The sequence below is a fragment of the Chelonoidis abingdonii genome, chromosome 4, assembly GCF_003597395.2.
Source record: "Chelonoidis abingdonii isolate Lonesome George chromosome 4, CheloAbing_2.0, whole genome shotgun sequence".
NCBI classification, from domain to species: Eukaryota; Metazoa; Chordata; order Testudines; family Testudinidae; genus Chelonoidis; species Chelonoidis abingdonii.
In genome coordinates, this window is record NC_133772.1 from 65792287 (window position 1) to 65812258 (window position 19972).

Here is a 19972-nt window from a genome sequence, read left to right on the forward strand (position 1 = left end):
AGTTACTGCAGGAATCTCGAGGGTTTTTTCAAAAAGACCTCACCTCCCTATTAGGCCCCTATGTGAAGTAGCCAGACTCGCAGAAGGGCTCAGCCTCCAGCTGTTCCCATTTAGCTGCCTAAATGGGAGCAGAGCTCTTGAAAATTTGGCTCATGGACTTTTGAATCTCTTGTTTTGTATTTTAGAGAGAGTGTCCAGTATTAAACATTAAAGCAATGTCCATTCTTACTCTTAACATAGGGTAAAATTCCTGTCATGTGCACAAAGTCCAGGCCAAATTTTTTTCACTGTGGACAAATCAAGCCCCACAATTCCAGCTCAAAAAGGCAAGAAATGGGTAGGTGGGAAATGGGACAATATGCTCGCAAGGCTGCTCTACTTGCAGTTCAGCCCAAAGACTGGTAGCAGTTTTGGTCCCGCAATCAATGGTGCATTGTGACCAGCAAATTGGTAAATGTCAGAGATGCACCTGCATCCCTTCAGTTTTCCTAAGGTCAGGAATGCCAGACTTTCTGCCTTCTGCTTTTTGATAAATGGAGCTTCATTGCTAGTTCTATGGAATTTGGTTTTGTTGAAATGTAGAAAATGGACATATGATGACAACTGACTGCATTTTTGTGTCACTATGCTCTGAAGAAGTCAAGAGCGGATGAAGGATATTGGAACTACCCAGATACATGTGCAACTTTGCAAAAGCCAGTCCAATAGATCAGGACAGGAAAAGCTTCAGTAATTACTAGGAGAGCCACTGTAGATATTATGCATCAGAGGGGTAGCCGTGTTAGTCTGAATCTGTAAAAGCAGCGAAGAGTCCTGTGGCACCTTATAGACTAACAGACATTTTGGAGCATGAGCGTTCGTGGATGAATACCCACTTCATCAGATGCATGTAGTGGAAATTTCCAGGGGCAGGTATGTAGATATTGACGTTCTTAATCTTCCAATAAATAAGACAACTGAATAACAAAATGTACTTTGATAGTTTATTTTGACAAGTGCAATTTACATCATACAGTAATAGAAAGTTTATAAAAACAAACGTAGTTTTCATCACTAGAGCATGATGGGCCAAATCCTGAAGCACTTACTTCTACTGAATTGTTCCAAATAAAAATGAGGTCTGCACAGGGGTTGGCCCTCTTTTGATCTTAGCTAAGAAACTATGCAAGATTGCCTTTTTTGGTGAGAATAATCAGGTTTGCCAGTGAGCATAGTAAGAATAAGCTATGCTCTGCTGAGTTAAAATTTTACAGACAGCATGTTATCGTTACAGTAAATGGCAGAGTCTTATCTGACTTTTCTAGCAGATTCACCAAAATTAAAATCATTTTCATTCCTTCTCTCCACATTACAGGAAATGTTCAGATTTGGTTTCATCATCATCTCATCTATCACCTTTGCAAGACCACACAATGCTAATCAGTTCCAACTCTTGCTGTATTCTTGAGCCAAACACCATTTTTGTTTAGAAAAATTGACATCAGATACATATAAAATTTGCATTTCTTGAATTCTGTTTAGTATTTTCACTGCAGGCTGTATGTCTGTTTTGTATTGTTCACTGAAAGAGTTATAATGAGGGACCGTGGATCTCTCCTATTCTTGAGGACAGTTATCTTTCCTCTCAAGGTCTCACCTACAAGAGCAAAACACAAACAATGATTGCATTTACACTAAGTTGGATACACTGAATGGCTTGATTAAAACAGCAGTGTTACATTTATCCCCTTTTATTGGTTTGCATGAGGAGCCTGTTTTAGAGGACAAGAGATGAATAAAAGGCACAAAATATTACGACAGCTACAGCTACGTGCTAAAACCATCTCCCTATTCTATCAATTAGTAATGTCATTGACTACAAATCTGGCCAAACTGATTGACTTACCATGACATAGGTTAGGTTTCATCATACCTGTTAACTTCTCACTTAACCCATCCAGTGAGCTATTAATTCCAATCAAGATTGCTATAATCATATTGTATAGTAAAGGACTCAATATGTCCTGTGTACACAGAGTTCTCCTTCCCCAAGACTCTCAAAAATTGTCTCCAGTTAAGAGGATTTGCACAGCAACTGCTTAGCAGGCCATTTGCAATAGCTTCTGGAAGCATTTCTCAATACATCATTAATATAGCAGATATAAAAAGTCATTTTGGTATCACTTCTGCCCTTGAGTTTAAGGAGCAGTTCTCATTCCCTAGGGAAAAGTTAAAATTTTAAATTCTTTAATAACATATTACAAATTTTCTTCATGAAGTAAACATTTGTGTTAGCCATAGCACACTATTAAAGGGAAAGTATTACTCCCTGAAGTGGACATCTCTTCATTCCTTCCTTGTGTTACTACAACCATGTCAGAGGAGTTAAAACTGAGTCAATAGTATAAGTCTAGTTCACTTTTCACCATGTATGCTGAGTGTTTCTATTTGTATTACAATAATGTTGGCCTTGGTTTTTAAGATGGTTTTGTTTTGAGTCAGGTCCTGCAGGGGAATGTTTAAATAAAAACTTCATTAAATTAAAAACTGCACAAACGTAATTGTCACAATTCAAGGCAATTACACCTATATTTTCCCTTAGTTGTCCATCCAGGACACCCACCCTCAGGTTTCTGGCTCCATCCCAGAGAGGCAATAGCTGGCAGAGACATGCATTCCTCTCCCTCCTGACTATGGGTAGTTCCAGGCTCAACAGTTCCCTGCCTTCATTATGTCATTTCAGAAAAAGACAGTCTATCTAAAGCAGGCCTGCTTTGCTTCTCTCCTCCAATGGTACATAGTGTAATTGACACATCTGTAAGTTCCGAACGAGTTTTCTAAGCAAGTACCAATTTATTTTTAAGGTAAAGCAACACAGAGAAAACATACTAAAAGCAATACAGAACCTACACACATGCTAATAAGCTTACCAGAGATCACCTCAACTGCAACAAGGGCTCTATCAGGAGAGGCCTTCAAACCCCACCCAAGGAATTTCCTGTAGTTTCAAATTCATTACATCCTTTGCTCTGAACAAGAGTTATGAGCAAGGGAGTCACCAATTTATCCAGCCTGACTCTTTGAAGAGTTCATGACTAGATAATCAGCCAGACAGTGGGTCTTTGCTCAAACTGCAGCTTCAAAAGGATGGATTTGAGGTGGGTCATTTGCACTCTCTCACCCGTAAGTATTTCCTAGGAAATCCACTTCACACTTATTGACCCAGAAAGTCCTTTGAAGCTCTTAATATCTCCCAGAGACTGCATTAATCCTGCCTTCCTCCTAAAGAAGTTCTATACAATCCCAAAATAATATACAAATATGTGCATTTTCAATACAATGGACTCCATAGGTATTAAACTGAATTCTATGAGGTTTAATTCCATAAGGTTTGTCTGGGATATGACAAATCACTGTCAGATCAGTCACAATTAGCATTAAATTTTGTTAAACCCCAAACAAAAATTGTCATTCAGCAACAGTTTTTGGGGGGCTAAGACATCAAGCTGACACCTTGACAGAGGCCCCACAGCCCTTTTCAGAAGGGTAAGGAGGAAGGAGGTTACCTTTGGTTTCCTGGCTATATCCCAACTGAGGTAATTGCACTTATCCACCTAAATTCCACCCCTTAATGTTTCAATTTAATGTTCTGTTCATCTTAATATTTTGTGACACGCTGAATTTGCTATTAAACAGGTGCTATTAGACAGCTGCTGTGTTTTATCCCAGAGACTTTTGTGCTTCAGTAGTGGACAAAAACTTCCCTATATATTCTTTATCATTTTAGAGGTTTCTGAAGCTCATTGATTGTGAAGCACTTTTAGGTCCTATAATGAAAAGTGGTATTATAAGGGCAAATTAATACTATTAATTTGTACCTGTGTATGCATAGTTATATTTTTAAGATTAGTGTGTTGTAGCAGACTGTATAAGATTTGTAGAGACATATGCCTGTAGGCAGGATCCAGCCCTTAATTTTCCAGAGTTACATAAAAATATCTTCCCAGGTAAGGCTTAAAGTGTGTATCCAAAGGGTACACATTTCTGCAAGTTTTTACTATTGATGTAGGACATGGACAATAGCTGTTTCTGTAGAGCTACAATGCTAGTTCTAGAAAAATTTACTTTTCTTGATGAAAGATTCTTGGACCAAGAGGACAGTAGTGAGTTTACAATTATGAAGATTACCAACAGCTAATCCATGCTTCATGGATTGGAACAAACAAAGGATAGAGATCTATAAATAAATGTATATACTTTCATAGAATAAAGAGGTACATATAAATGCTGAAGTATTTTTAATAATTGCAACTAGTCACAGTTGCTTACTTTTCAAATTTATTATGTACTCAGATTGAAATGTTATTAAAAAACAAAAAAGGAAATAATGCAGTAAATCTTCATTTTTGGTTCTTTGATCAAGGACTTGCAAATGACTCAAAACAGCACTTGCTACTGACCAAAACACATCAAACCCCCCCCCCCCAATTTCAGATAAGTTATTAATGAGCACATTTGAAAGGCCAGAGCAGACACCGGAATTAGGACCCAAGTGGACCGTTCAATGTCCTCTGTACTGGAACACCCTACAGGAAATCCACTTGTGTTCACTACATGTAAACAAACAGGACTGTGGGTATAAAGTATGTCACTTTTACACATGCACAACTGAACACAAAGTTGTGTGCACGAATATTTTGAAAATCTAGATGCACAAGGTTAACATATTTTTAAGTTAACCAATTCAGAAGCATTCCTGCAAATTTCATCTAGTTAGCAGTTCATCTTGTATTATGTTAACTACATATTTGATTATAAAAAAGAAACCAATACTAGGTCTTTGAAAGTACTGTAACAGTTAAAAGTGAAGTGCTGCTATACAAAAATGCCATTTGTCAAAGTACAGGGCTGGGACTCTTTTCATACTTGTCATTTAGTGCCTACTTCAAAGTTTGCTTTAATTTTCATTACAACTTTTTGAATACATGTATGAATGCGGCACAAATTGTGTTTCTTGGTCCATTAGTTGAGAGCTCACTTCAAACCTATGTATAATAAAATGGATCATTTATCAAATACAGAAACACCTATTTCATGAAGAACTGATGATCCACTAGACAAAGGCTGATGCTAGATAAATTCAGACTAAAAATTAGGCACATATTTTAATCAGAAATTATGAGTCTGATACTGGAATCAGTGGGTGAATTTCTATGGCCTGTCTTATGCAGCTGTCAGACTAGGGTTATGTTTACAGTGTGCACCTTACAACAGCATGACTGCGCTGCTACAGCCACGCCGTTGTAATGCACACCCGATAGGCACTCTGTCACCAGAGGAAAGCTCTCCTGATGACAAAATAAAACCATCCCCTATTAGGTGCAGTAGCTTCAGCGATGGGTGACACTCTCCCCCCAACAAAAGTGCAGTGTAGACACAGCCTAGATCTTTATAATGGTTAATGGACATTAGAGAAGCAAAAAAAAAAAAAAAAAAAATCTATAAATTCATTACCATGGGCAAGGCTTTTTAATACTATCAGTACTTTTATGCCGGATTGCACTAAAAACAGAAGTTTAATTCACATGATCCAAACTTTTCATACGCGAATGTCTAAAATTAAGCATCCATATAACAGCAGCCTGATTTTTGGAGGCACTAAGCACCAGCATTTCCTAAAGTTAACAGAAGTTGTGGAGATGCAACACCTTTGGAAGTTAAATACAAATTAATATGGCATCCAAAAATTCAGTCATGACTCATAAAAAAGAGACTGCAAATGTCAATGCATTATATTTAGATGCACTGTAACGGTTTAGCTTTGGTTTATTGGCATATACACATCACACCTTCCATTCTGATGCTCACAAGAATTAAGAGTAAGTCATCATGCTACATATGAATACCTTGCAAACTCTTCAGAAGCAATCATCATCCGATATGGATATTTTTCCACATTGTGGGGAAATTTGACCTCTGGGCTTACAACAGTATTATCTAGCAGAAAGATCTTAATGTTGTTGCTACCTTTATTTTGAGAAAAAAAATGGAGACCAGATGTGCAACAGAATTATCCCTAGGGTTTTGGAGTTTTTTGGAAGATAAATATGAACAGTTAATAGATTAAATTAGCAGCTCTCTCCTTTAACATTTTCCAAAATATTTAGAAAAAAGATAACTGAAAAAGCTTTACAAAGGAAGTATTTTTCTTTCAGTCTTAAGAGAGTTTCAAAATGGAATTGTGCTTTTTATTTGTAAATAGTTACTATTTGGAAAATCCATATACTAAACCATGTACTATCAATTTAAGCAGGAAAAAACCAGAAGTTCTGCTTAAAAATGTATGGTACTGAACTGTGCATTAATAAAGTAGAAGGCTATCCATATAAAGCACTAATTACTCTGCTGCTCCCACAGCAGGCCTTGCTCCTTAACTGAACTTTGACCCCTCCTACCCTGAATCCCAGCCTCTGCTACCTTCTTACGCCTCCTCTGTCTCTTTGGCATCCCAGTCTCCTCTCCTATCCTCCTTAGTCTCACAGCAGCTAGAGATATTTGTTGTTTAGTAGGATTTCTAAAGAGATTGTCAACGTCTGCAACATTTTTTGTTGCTGAAAAAGCTGAAATTTATAGTGCTGTCTTTGGATAAATAAAAGTTATGAGCCAACAAAAGGCAGCAATCTGCACAGTTTAAAATCAAGTGGGACTGCCGGTTTCAAATTTAAATGGATTAAAAAAAAATCTATTCTTGCAGCTGTCAGATATCATATTAAACATAAATCCGACACCAGATCCACATTTAAAATGATTGAATGGCAGGAGTTCGTCACAGGATGCAGAATACTTTCACAGTCAAGAATGATTTTCAAGAAAAGAGTTAAAACATGGCAGAGTGATACCCTCCTAAGGACAATAAAAACAAATCTTGTTCTCAAATTCTAGAATTATTTAGCTATTTCCCTGAAATTCCAGCTGAGCTTTTTATTAAATGTCCACTTTGCTCAACAAGACTGCTCCACTGTGGTAATTGTTATTCTATACACAAATACACTGTTAAAATGGAATGACTAGTTATTTAAATGCAACAATCCTGTCAAGCAAAAGAAGATTTGATACCAGTTAACTACTTCATTACCAGCAAATGGAAGACATTCAGCCTCAAGGCAAGCTCTGAGGAAGAACATCTCTTAACAGCTTACTGATGATTTCATGAAAGAGCGCCCTCAGTTATTTATAAAAAGTTAATTGCATTAAACGACCCAGAGAATCAATATGTAATTCATTGTCAAGAGGCAAGCTATGCCTTCCCCACGTTAAATCTGCCTTTCTGAATAGCCTTTTCTGTAGCTGAACCGAGCAATGGCTGTGTGACCATGTAACAGGGAGGCAGAGCAGAACAATTAATCTATGTCATGGAGATATAAAATGACTGATGCTTTTTAAGAGCTCTACTGTCTTATAGGCTGCAGAGGAAGCTCTCTCTGGGACTGAGCTGCATCACCTTACTCTTATTATGCTCAGTAGGATGTAAATAAACCATACTGTAGTGCTGCAGTTCGATTAGGACAAAACTGTATTCATTATAATCCTGTTGCAGCATTTTTATTCATCCCCTGGAAAACCTTAAATTTTGTCTCCCAATAAGAAAAGAAAAATACTGCAGTAAATGCTTGCAGCAAGGAACTTGCTATCGCAGCAGATTAAAAAAAGTGCCTCTATTTCCATAACAAAATAATCTAAGAAGATAAATTACATATTGCAATTGCCCTACATATGGTAGCATGCTATGGACATGACGCCGATAATACCTCTGATGTATTATTGTGACTCTGCTCTGTATTATCAAAGAGTATGAAAGGTCCTCAAGACAGGGACCATAACTTCCATATATATTCGTACAGTGCCAATACTGGAAGTTTCATACTGGGTCAGGGCAGTGATCCACATACTCCAGTATCACATCTCTGAAAGGAGTAAGGGCCAGCTACTTTAAAGAAAGAAATAGTGCAATAATCTGCACACATGGTAAATTTCTTTCTACCCCCCGTGACTTAAATTTAAGCCCTGAAGCATAGGATTTTAGATACCTTCCAAAGATGATTTTTTAAAAGTCTTTACTACTATAACTCAGGATTCAAAAGAGACTGGATGTTTAAGAATAACAAGAAAATCCATTAAACTCTAAGCCTCAATCATGTCTTGTGGCAATGAGTTCCGCAAATTAGTCACACTTGGGTGAAAAGGTATTTCTTTGCATCAGTTTTAAATTTTCTGCCTTTCCGTTTAATTGAATCTCCCCTTGCTCTTGCATTATGAGAAAGGGGGAAATAGAAATGTGTATAGCATTCGTTACTGTATACTTTTATATATGGAAAAAAGACACACACATCCCACTTTACTAACAAAAACCACTTGGCTCTTCAATATCTGGAAAAAGTGTTTATAGACCCTTTTGGTTTTAGGAAGTAACCTGAGCAAAGCCTTCTCTTATTCCATTCTTTTGATTTTATGGTTTACAGACTTGAAGGTGGAAATTCAAAGAGCAGGCTACTCTCCCATCCCACCTCAAGGCAAACTGCACCCCTTTCTCCAATCCTCATGACCCAACAGCAAGTGATTAATGACTTATGAAAAGGCAGTGAATGTAATCTGCTTCAACAGGAAAATCATCTGGGACAGAGACAGACAATAGCTGCATAATTTAGATTTTATCAAGATCCAAACCAGAATTTATTTTTTGTAGACTAGGCTTCATATCCAAAGTCTTATATCATAATTAACTGGGTATAAACCTCAAATGAGCACTATTGCTTAGAAAAGTTGGCTTGAAAATTGGTTCCTTAAACCAGTGGTTCTCAACCTTTTTGAGCTCAGGACCCATTTGTAAATGTTTATGGCCCGCTGAAACTCAATAAATAGTCTAGGGGTAGAGGCCTTGGGGTGGTTTCTGTTGGATCCCATCTCCTGCAACTCCTGTGCTGCAGAGCTGGCTGGGCTTGGCTCTCTGCGCTGGGCATTGTAACCTCCAGCATTGTAGTGCAGCTCAGGTTTGGCTCTGCGTCCCTGACCACAGCAAATCTGAGAGTGGAATTGTGACCTGGCTCATGGGGTTGCAGTGCCACTCACTCAAATTTGGCTTACCCGGACTCTCGTCTGTCATCATGATGGCTGGACTAAACCTGAGTAGCACTGGAACCCCAGAGGTTGCAGAGCTGGGAGCAGAGAGCCAAGCCCAGCCAGCCCCGTGGGACAGGGGCCACAGGAGCCGTCACATGACCCTTTGAAACATTCTGGCAACCCCAATTTTGGGTCCTGACCCATGGGTTGAAAAACCCTGTCTTAAACCTCTGTCTCATCTGATGAGCAAAAAAACTCAATCAACTAAACAAACAAAAAAGCCACCCATGGAAGGGTAAGAAATCCTCCACAGGATTGTTTGCCTTAAACCGTAGTAACTTCTACTTATTCCTTCCATATGGCTAAGCCTCTCATTTATCTTCTCTTAGATCCTAGACACTAGCAGCCACAGCCACCCACCCCACTGTCTCTTCCTGGTTTGTAACTTCTGCTGCTGTCATCACCAGCTTATGAACGCCGAAGAGCAGCCCCACTTCAGTGATCCCTACTGCTAACATAAAACTGAACTCATGAGACCACGTTTCAAGAGACTTGATAAGTGTTCTAGAACTCTGCTTTCATGTCCGGAGGCTCATGACCACGTCCTCATGAAGATTTTGCAGGCGGAGATATTACGGCTTTCCACATACTGCTGTACCTCTGCATCAAAAGCATTTTGCAATTGCATTGTGGGGATGGAAAACAATGATCAGTTACTGGGATGTTTTATGCCCAGACAGCATGGTGGTGTAGACTAAATACTTACAGTGAGATTTTGTAAACAGACAGGCCAGGGAAGGGATAAGAGGATAAACTGGTTTTATGACAACTTTATGCCCTGCCATTTCTGAGTGGCTGCAGGGGTCACTGCAGCCCAGTTGGCCCTGGACTGCTGCCTAAATTACAATACCCTGTCCCCACTTGCATACATTCAGCACTGCTGCTTGGAATACCCCTGCAGCGCTATGTGCCTCTCCTACTCCAATATGCCCTCTACGTTGGAGTTTTGGACAGAGGTGCATAAACAGTTTAACACAAAGCCAGGGTGAATTCTCCACTAGCCAGATCTGGGGCTCGAACATCCCTTTTTCATTGCAGCATCATAAGAGAGGCAATAGAAAGGAGAAAACCTCTTCCTTAGTGCTTGAAGTAGTAGGTTACAGAGGTTCCTGAAAAATCTTGAGAGCAGTTTTTAATGTCAGGTCCTGAAAGACATGTTGTAACATAATATGCAAGATATTGACAATCTTCCTCAATGCAGATAACTTTATATTTTAATCTTAAAGAAATGAAAACCAATATAAAAAAGGCTAGGTATCAGCCGTTTCATTGGCCTGGTCCCCTTTGACCTTAAAGTTCAGGCTGCAAGGAAAACTAGATTTAAAAAGGGTGAGATATCATCACTTCATTTATCAGTGAACAACTGCAATGGTGATAGGGTTACAACAGAGAATTTAATTGCAGTGGTAGATAGGCAGAATAGGAAGTAGAATCTCATTTAAGAACTTAAATGCTCCAATAACTGAATGTGGAATGTAGAAATATTTCAGTTTAAAATCAAAGCATGAAGATATATTAATTGTGCCAAAGCCGATTTCCTACTATTTAACAAACTCAAGGAAAGAAAATTAACATTTTAAAGTTTGTTAGCTTAGAAATGGCAACCTAATTATGGTGAAAACTGAGGAGAAGTAAAAAGATAATCAAGAATTTTACAGGGTTTAGTTGCACGAGTCCTATTTCAGTTTTGCTGTGCTCAATCTTTTTGGTATTGTGGAAAACCAATAACATCAAGGTTTTATTTCCACCGCAAGGCAATATCAAGAACATAAAATAATGGGGATGTGCTGTTTTATTGCTAATGGAGTTTGTTTGCACACAGATTTTCTGTTTCAACTTAATGCATTGTTATAAGGGAAGAGGGAAAATTCAACAGAGAGAGACTCTTAAGGTTATTTTTGGAAGCTTTAAATTTATTTACCATATCAAACTCATGAACCCATGATCATCTCTTTATATTCTTCTGTTTGGAGAAATTTAGCAAAAATGTTTAACAGGATGGAAAGCCACAGATGGAAAAATCAAGACACAAATGCAGTTTTTGCTCCCTAACAATCCAAATAGATACAAAGTATCGCTCTTGCTTTTTAAAAGGAATTGTCAAGCTTTCTAAGGGTGGCTATCTGCAGAGAGTTCACACAGCAATATCCTTCAAAATGGAAAAAAAAAATGTGTGTCTTGCCAATAAAATGTCAGTTGGCTTCTCCCTCTAGTTTCTTTCATTTTGCTGCATTGTTAATTATTAAAAACAAATCCACCATGCTCACAGCACTTTTACTTCATTGTTCATCACCTTCAAGACTCAGGGAAAAAAAAATACAAAAGTTACTTTTCAGATTTAATCAACAGCAGGAGCTTTTTTCTACAGGCTTAAAACATCCCATATCTTGGTTTACTACACAGTTCTGGCTTAAGCTGATGGTTACAAACAACTCTTCACATGATTATCATTATGACTAATTTCCATTAACTTGGTCTCAAGGACTTCTGACCCACACTGAATCTTTTCCCTCTCTCATTTTTCCACAAACATAATTCTTTCCAGCCTCTCCCAACCAGGTGTGGGTTGTTTTATTAAAGCAGTCTCATTGTATTTGGTATTATTAGCACTAACATCAACAAGAATACATATACATTTGTTAGCTTTAAAAGAAAAATACATAGATGTATAATTTGAGAACACAAACTGGCATGATACCAAAGGAAGAACTGAACTACCTCATGCTGCAGAACTGAATAGTCATGCTTTGGCATAATGCAGCCCTCTTCCTGTTAAAGTAATATGCAATAGACTCAATCAGCCAAAAGCATTGCAGACAGCAAATCTAATAATATAACAAATGCTTTACAATCACTTCAGGCAACTCAAGTAAAACAAAAAGGCGCTTTTGTGTATTTGATAATTGGAGAATAAGGATTTAATTTTTGATGCCAATTTTAACAATGTTTTACTTAGACTAGAAAAGGTGGACAAAAATAACCTGCGTTTTGGCAAACTGGTTATATAAACCTGCTTTCAGAGTCACTATAAAGTAGACATCTCCAGCAGTGGGGCATGCTCCACTGGGGGGGCGCAGAGTAAAGTTTGGGCCAGCCCCCACAGGGCTGCGCTCCTGTCTCCACCCCTGCCCCCAGCTGTGGCCCCAACCTCGGCCCTTTTACTCCTGTCTCCATCTCCTTTTCTCCCCAGGAGCCACAGCCCCACTCTGGGCCTTGGGGGATGAGAGTGGGGGAGGACTGAAAAATTTGGGGACCACTGCTATAAAGAACAACATTATGACAGTTACAGAAAAAAGTAAATAATATCTTCTCAAGCATCCATACCAAATAAAATATGGAAAGCAAGTGTCACCAAGGATACATAATTTATAATTTTGAACAAATAGGTAATAAGTACGTCTATCTTCCCACTGGCTGCAGAATTTTGAACCACTCACTGAACCAAAAGGAAGAAACAGAACTCAACGCTAATATTAAGTCTTTAACCATCTTCCTAGAGCAGGGGCAGGCAATCTTTCTGGCCTGACGGCCACATCGAGTTTCCAAAATTGTATGGAGGGCAGTTAGGGGAGGCTGTGCCTCCCCAAACAGCCAGGCGTGGCCCATTCGACCTCCCCTGCTTCTCACCCCCAACAGCACCCCCTAAGACTCCTGCCTCATCCAACCCCCCCGTTCCCTGTCCCTTGATGCCCCCCCCGGATCCCTGCTCCATCCATCCCTTCCTCCCTGTCCCCTTGCCAGGGCCGGCGCTTCCATTAGGCGACCCTAGGCAGTCGCCTAGGGCGCCAGGATTCAGGGGGCGGCATTTTGTGCGCTCCCCACGGGGTGCACGGGAGCTTCCAGTTGTGCTCCCGTTGCACCGCCGAAGAAGGACCTTCTGCCGACGTGCTGCGGAAAACAACGGCAGGCAATTGAGCAGCTCAGTGACTGCTGCTGTCGCCTGCAGCATTTCGGCAGAGGGTCCTTCTTCGGCGGTGCGATGGGAGCAGAACTGGAAGCTCCCACGCACCCCGTAGGGAGGGCACAAAATGCCACCCTCTGAATTCTGCCTAGGGCGCCAGAAATTCTGGCACCGCTCCTGCCCCTGACTGTCCCCTGCTGCCCCATCCAACCCCTCCTCTCATTCGTGACTGTCCTTCTCACCCCGCTGCAACCCCTGCCCCATCCAACCACTCTTTCTCCCTGACTACCCCTGGAACCCCTGCCACTGACTGCTCCCCCATTGCCCCATCCAACCCCCCATCTACTTCTTGACTGCCCCCTCAGACACCTGCTCCCATTCAACCCTCATTCCCCCCCTCTGACCACCCTGCCCCTTATCCACACCACCACCCCCTGACCACCACCCCAAACTCCCCTGCCCTCTATCCAACCTCCCCTGCTCCCTGCCCCTTACCGTGCTGCCTAGAGCACTAGTGGCTGGCAGCATTATAGCCGCGCTGCCCAGAGCGCCAGGACAGGCAGCCGCACCGCTCAGCTGGAGCCAGCCACACCACTGCGCAGCACAGATCACCGGCTCGGACAGCACAGCTGCAGAGCCGTAGCCTGGCAAGAGCTCGCAGCCATGCTGCCCAGAGTACTGTACCGGTGGCACAGTGAGCTGAGGCTGCAGGGGAGGGACTGGGCATTAGCCTCCTGTGAGCTCAGGTGCCAGACAGGAGGGTCCTACAGGCTGGATGTGGCCCACGGGCCGTAGTTTACCCACCTCTGTCCTAGAGTCCTAGAAGTCAAGCATCTCTCTGAAGTCCTCTGAAAGGTCACATCTGGAACCAGGAAGATGCCATCTCTCGTATGGAACTGGCAGGATATGGGCAGCTGCCTTTGAAGAGCCTCCCAACTGCTGCATGCTTTTCAATCTATTCAATGCTGACATTACCTTTTTCCCTTTCCCCAGTTTTTTAATTGTTTAATGCTTGTATTTGGCCACCATTAAGACTCATACCTATTCACTAGATATTTCCAAAGCCTCCTAGGAGCACTGATAACTTCACCATTACCAATATTTTTGCTGATCACTGGAATGTCTGAAGGGATACAATTCTTGCCCAAGGAATTTAGATATCTGTTAGATAAATACAGTTAAAAACCCACTGGATGGCCAGGAGAGGATAAAGTCTTCAAATAAACCACATTTGCACTATCTGCTCTTTTATACTTATTTCTGCAGTGTATTAGCATTGAGAGGATCCATTTGAAAAAAAATTTTTTGATCTAAATGCTGGGGGGGGAGGGGTGTCACCTATCACAGCAGGTGAAAAGTATGTATGGAAAATGGCACCGACGTGGTGCTAGAGCTATTGGTCTGTGAGGAGCATAAGCACTGGGAGAGGAAGTAGACAGAAACGAGAGAGAAGAAATAGGCAGGAGTGGAGCTGTACAGAGACAAGCATGAGAAACTGGAGTCTGACAAAGGGAGAGCAAAAGCCAGTGAAGGGAATCAAAGAGGGGAGTAACCTAATCAAAGTGGCAAGAGGAGGAATTAAGCAGCAGCATTGTGGAAGGACTGAAAGAACAGAGGTGAAAAGGAAGTTATAGTAGGTTAGCTGAGAGGTTACTGAACCCTAGGATTCTGGAGATAGGTATGGAGCAGAACAGATTTTTGGAGATTTATGGAGGAACCCAAGTAGTTACAATGGTAAGAATATGCAAACGAGAATGAGGAGAACTAGGAACATTAGATCCCAACTGCTGCAGCATCAACATGCTCTCAGGTAACCTGCAAACATACTGGGCACCTGCATCGTGATTTTTGCCTTTAAAACACTGCACACACACAAAGCAACTAAGTAGTAGAATGAGCCCTTGTGCCTGAACAATAGTATTAAGTAGGATTGCTGAGTACTGCAAAGCACATGTTTACCTGAAGCAGGTACTACTGCACTGAGGGGGGAAAATGGCGCCCAACTAGGGAAATCCTCCCACCTGTGGAGACCTTCCTCTGGGGCACTAGGACCTGTGTGGCCTTTGGGAAAGAAACTGGAGGGAGGAGCTAGACAGAGACTGAAGCAAGCAGGAGCAGATGCAGAAGCAGTTTAAGCAGGCAACGGACACTAATGCCTGGAATTGATTGTCTGTTTGCTCCAATCCCTTGTTGGCCTCTGTCATAAATGGATAGCTAAGGGTTAATGTTTCTTTTACCTGTAAATGGTTAACAAAGGGAACCAAACACCTGACCAGAGGACCAATCAGGAAACCGGATTTTTCAAAGCTCAGGGAGGGAGTTTTGGGGTGTGTGTCTTTTGTCTGTGTCTCTGCTCTAGTGCTCTCTCGGCTCTGAGAGAGGATCTCTCTATCTTCAGGTTTTCTAATCTTCTGTTTCCAAGTGTAAGTACAAAGGTAGAAGACTATAGGTTTTTATATTGTTTTTGTATTTACATGTGTGTAGTTTGCTGGAATGTTTTAAATTGTATTTCTTTTTGGATAAGGCTGTTTATTCATTTTTTCTTTTAGGCCAATAACCCTGTATATTGTCATCTTGATACAGAGACCATTTTTATGTCTTTTTCTTTCTTTTTATATAAAGCTTTCTTTTTAAAACTTGTTGGATTTTTTCCTAGTGGGGGCTCAGGGGGATTGAGCCTGCAGCTCACCAGGAAATTGGTGGGAGGGAAAAGAAGGAGTGGGGAAGGTGAATTGTCTTCTCTGTTTTGTAATTCAAGGAGTTTAAGTACAGTAATCTTCCAGGGGAAGCCTGGGAGGAGGTAAAGAGGGGGGAGGGAAGTGGGGTATTTCCCTTTGTTCTGAGACTCACGGCATCTGAGTCTTGGGGTCCCCCAGGGAAGGTTTTGGGGAGACCAGAGTGAGCCAAACACTGGAATTTTTGGCTGGTGGCAGATCTATAAAATCCAAGCTGGTAATTAAGCTTGGAGGTTTCATGCTAGCAACTTATTTTCTGAACTCTAAGGTTCAGATCTGAGTAGGAAAGCTATGTCAGCCTCCTCCCTCAAACTCTTCACTTCAGCCTCATCTCACACCTGCTGTCATGCCCTATGCTGCTTTCTTGCCATGTTCTTCTTTCTGGACTGGCCCTTCCCTTGTCTTTCTGTTTAGGCAATTACCTGACTAAACATAATTCCCAAAGTCATAGAACAAAACGGTTGCAGCCATCGCATATTCACTCTTCTTGTAGTGTTATATTCCATTTTTCCCCACCCTGTATCTGTCTGGTGCGGAGCAGGGAACACCTATTACTCTGCTTCTTTAGTGACTAGCACATTCTTGATCCCATTCTTGGTTGATCCCTAGGCATACAAATAGTCTTCATAATGACTGAATGTGAGGGGATAAGCATTCTTAATTTACAAGATGATAATGACAACTTCAGTTACAAACATGGCTCAGTAAAAATTATTTTTGTCTACTTTGGCTGTAAAGCTCTAAAAAAAAGACTGATACTACCCAAAACAAGAGGGAGAAATTTGTCCCAGTGGACTGGGCATCAGAAGAGAAGCCAGGAGTTCCTGAATCCTAATCCTAGATCTGCCACAAATTAATATTGTGCCTTTAGGGTGCCTCAGTGCCCCCCTCCGTAAAATGGGGGGTAACATTAAACTACTTAGCCACAGACGTTGATGTTTTCAAGCTTAATATCTGTACAATGCTTTAAGATATAGCGAAATACTACTTTAATATTTTCATTAGCACTATTTAATTTCAATGTTCTCAGATGAAATCTTATATTAGAGTTTTGTTTCATCCCGATGGATAGCAAGAGATGCTGGGCTATATCGACAAAAGGACTTAGCCATTGCGACACTCATCATTTCAACTTCACAGTATTAATTTAAGAGCAAGAGCAACAACAAAACATGTAGTCATTGATCTGATATATTAATTTAAGCATATTTCTGCACTGCCATTCAATAAAACTATACATAATTTGACAAATAGGGAACAAACAAATGGGTACAACTGTCACATTTTAAAAAACATTTGTAAGATTGATAAATACTCAACAAAAAATACTGCAATAAGCTAGTTTTATATTACTCAGCTACAGAAAAGAAAAACAAACAATCTGTTGTAATATGGGCAATTTTTTCAAAAACAAAGCCAGACTATAGTTATGGAAACAAGATAAAAACATAAATAGATGCATTTTCTAGTTCCCTGCTTATTGTAAAAAGGAACTTCCAAATGATCATGGTCAAAAACGTACCACCATTAAAAACATTTTAAGGCATAATTTAATTTAACAGTGACTTGTAACTTATAGCACTGTCACATCAAAAACTATATTACATTGAAAATAAAAGAAAATAAAAAAGCATACCTGTTTTTACAGAAATAGGGTTCTCCAGAAGAAACACTGTTTGTTTCCAGTGTGTTTTGGTACACTTGGGACCCGTCGAGAACATGACCTGAATTGACAGAGTTCAAAAATCTGATGAAGTACAACATTTTTAATATCACGCTACATTAATCTATCACACAAAACACACTTCAAATGCTTGCAACAGCAAAATAGGCTTGCTCTCAAACACCTTGAGGCGACAAACTGAAAAAGTACAATACATTTGACATAATTAATTTTGAACATACAATCACCAGTACTCACACTGTTGTGGCAGTTCTTCTCAAAAAATATATCGAAGTAGCCAGCAACTGCCTATAATAAAAGGAAAAAAACAAAATATGAACAGGAAATATTAATTAATTTCCAGTAGGAAGGATACCATGAAACTCCCTTCTTCCCTCTCAAGGCTCCAAAGAGCCCCATTGCCTCCCTGGGGCATAGCTCAGACCTTGGATTTATAACTGTGACAGGATATACCACACCCTCTGATGCCCTTTGCTGGAGGCCTCATGGCCCTGCTACTCCCCCCGCACCAAAAAAGGGCAGTGGAGAGGATCCTCGAAGCTGCCCAGAGCGGCTGCATGGGACACAGCCAATCAGGGCCCAGCAGCCTAGTATAAGAAGAGCTGCTGGGCCAGAAGGAGTTCAGTTCCTTGCTAAGTGTGGATGGTGTGGGGCTGCCTGACAGAGTTACAGAACCCCAGACAGGGCAGCACTGACATAAGCTGGGGAGAGCGAGAAGGAGCCTGAGCTGGTTGCTGGGACTCCATTAGGACAAGGCCCTGAGGTAAGGGTGAAGATGGAATGGGGTTGTGGGGAAGTGGCCCAGGGAATTAGAGAAGTCATGTGACATAGTTAAAGGGATACAGCAGACGGCTGCTATCTGCAGGGTCTCTGGGACAGGGTCCCTCTCAGCCCCCACTAGGGGGAAGTGGCCTGGACATTGAGGCACCCCAGGGGAGGAACTGAACTATAGTGGCCTCGCTGGAGACATGTAGCTAGGAAGCTCAAGAGAGTGAAGATATTTTCTCCAGGAAGGGAGCAATGGGGCATTGCTCTATCTCAGAGGAGGGACAATCAGAGAGAGAGGGCAAGCATATGCACTCAGCCAACGGTGGGGTCATGAGAGGCGAGTGCACCCCGTTACAATACCCAATTTAAAAAACTACATAAAGATTTGACCTTAAAAGGAGGACTTTCCACAGGAAAAGAATAAAGAATATTTACACTGAAATGAGCTTAATATACCAGTATTTTTTTTCTTTAAAAAATTAAGCGTCCTGCTTTCACAGAAGAAAAAAGGAGCTCTTCAGACGCCTCAGTAATCCAAAGAGAAAAGTAATGAAAAAAACAATCTCAAAGAGGAGGCTGCTAAAAAATGATGAACAATGCAATGCACCTCCCACCCCCTCCTCCCAGCCTTGTTTCCCATCATCTTCATTAAGAAAGTAATGTAAAAATGCTTGACAAATAGAACATAAGAACGGCCGCACCGGGTCAGACCAAAGGTCCATCTAGCTCAGTATCTGTCTACCGACAGTGGCCAATGCCAGGTGCCCCAGAGGGAGTGAAGCTAACAGGCAATGATCAAGTGATCTCTCTCCTGCCATCCATCTCCATCCTCTAATGAAGCAGAAGGCTAGGACACCATTCTTTACCCCTTCTGCTAGTAGCCATTTATGGACTTAACCACCATGAATTTATCCAGTTCCCTTTTAAACATTGTTATAGTCCCAGCCTTCACAACCTCCTCAGGTAAGGAGTTCCACAAGTTGACTGTGCGCTGTGTGAAGAGAACTCTTTTATTGTTTAAATCCTGCTACCTTTAATTTCAATTGATGACCCCTAGTCTTGTATTGTGGAAATAGTAAATAACTTTTCCTTATCCACTTTCTCCACATCATTCATGATTTATATACCTCTATCATATCCCCCCTTAGTCTCCTCTTCAGCTAAGAGGCCTTTCCTCATATGGGACTCTCACCCCTTAAATCATTTAGTGCCCTTTTCTGAACCTTTTCTAAGTGCATATATCTTTTTGAGGTGAAGGAGACCACATCTGTACACAGTATTCGAGATGTGGGCTACATGGAATTTATATAAGGGCAATAAGATATTCCAACCTTATTCTCATCCCTTTTTTAAATGATCTAACATCCTGTTTGCTTTTTTGACGCCTCTGCGCATGCGTGGTACACTCGAAGAACTATCCACATGATGCCAAGACTTTTCCTGATCTGTTGTGGCTAATTAGCTCCCATCATTGTATGTATAGTTGGGGTTATTTTTTCCAATGTGCATTACTTTACATTTATCCACATTAAATTCATTTGCCTTGTTGCCCAATACTTGTTTTGTGAATCTTTGAAGTTCTCACAATCTGCTTTGTCTTAACTATCTTGAGTAGTTTAGTATCATCTGTAAACTTTGCCACCTCACTGTTTACCCTCTTCTCACGATATTATGAATAATTGAATAGAATTGGTCTAGGATGACCCTTGGGGAACACCACTAGTTACC

At 40.8% G+C, this 19972-nt stretch overlaps 1 protein-coding gene across 1 annotated transcript in view; it reads right to left on the reverse strand.

Annotated features, from left to right (window-relative positions):
* Positions 1–969: 969 nt before the first annotated feature.
* PRMT3 (protein arginine methyltransferase 3) overlaps positions 970–19972 on the reverse strand; it is a 108732-nt gene continuing 89729 nt past the window's right edge. Inside the window, exons 14-16 of the mRNA XM_032794571.2 lie at positions 17714–17764; positions 17429–17516; positions 970–1636 (exon numbers count right to left, since the gene is read on the reverse strand). Of these exons, the coding sequence (XP_032650462.1) occupies positions 1527–1636; positions 17429–17516; positions 17714–17764 (249 nt within the window). The 3' untranslated portion in view covers positions 970–1526. The remainder of the gene's footprint in view (positions 1637–17428; positions 17517–17713; positions 17765–19972) is intronic.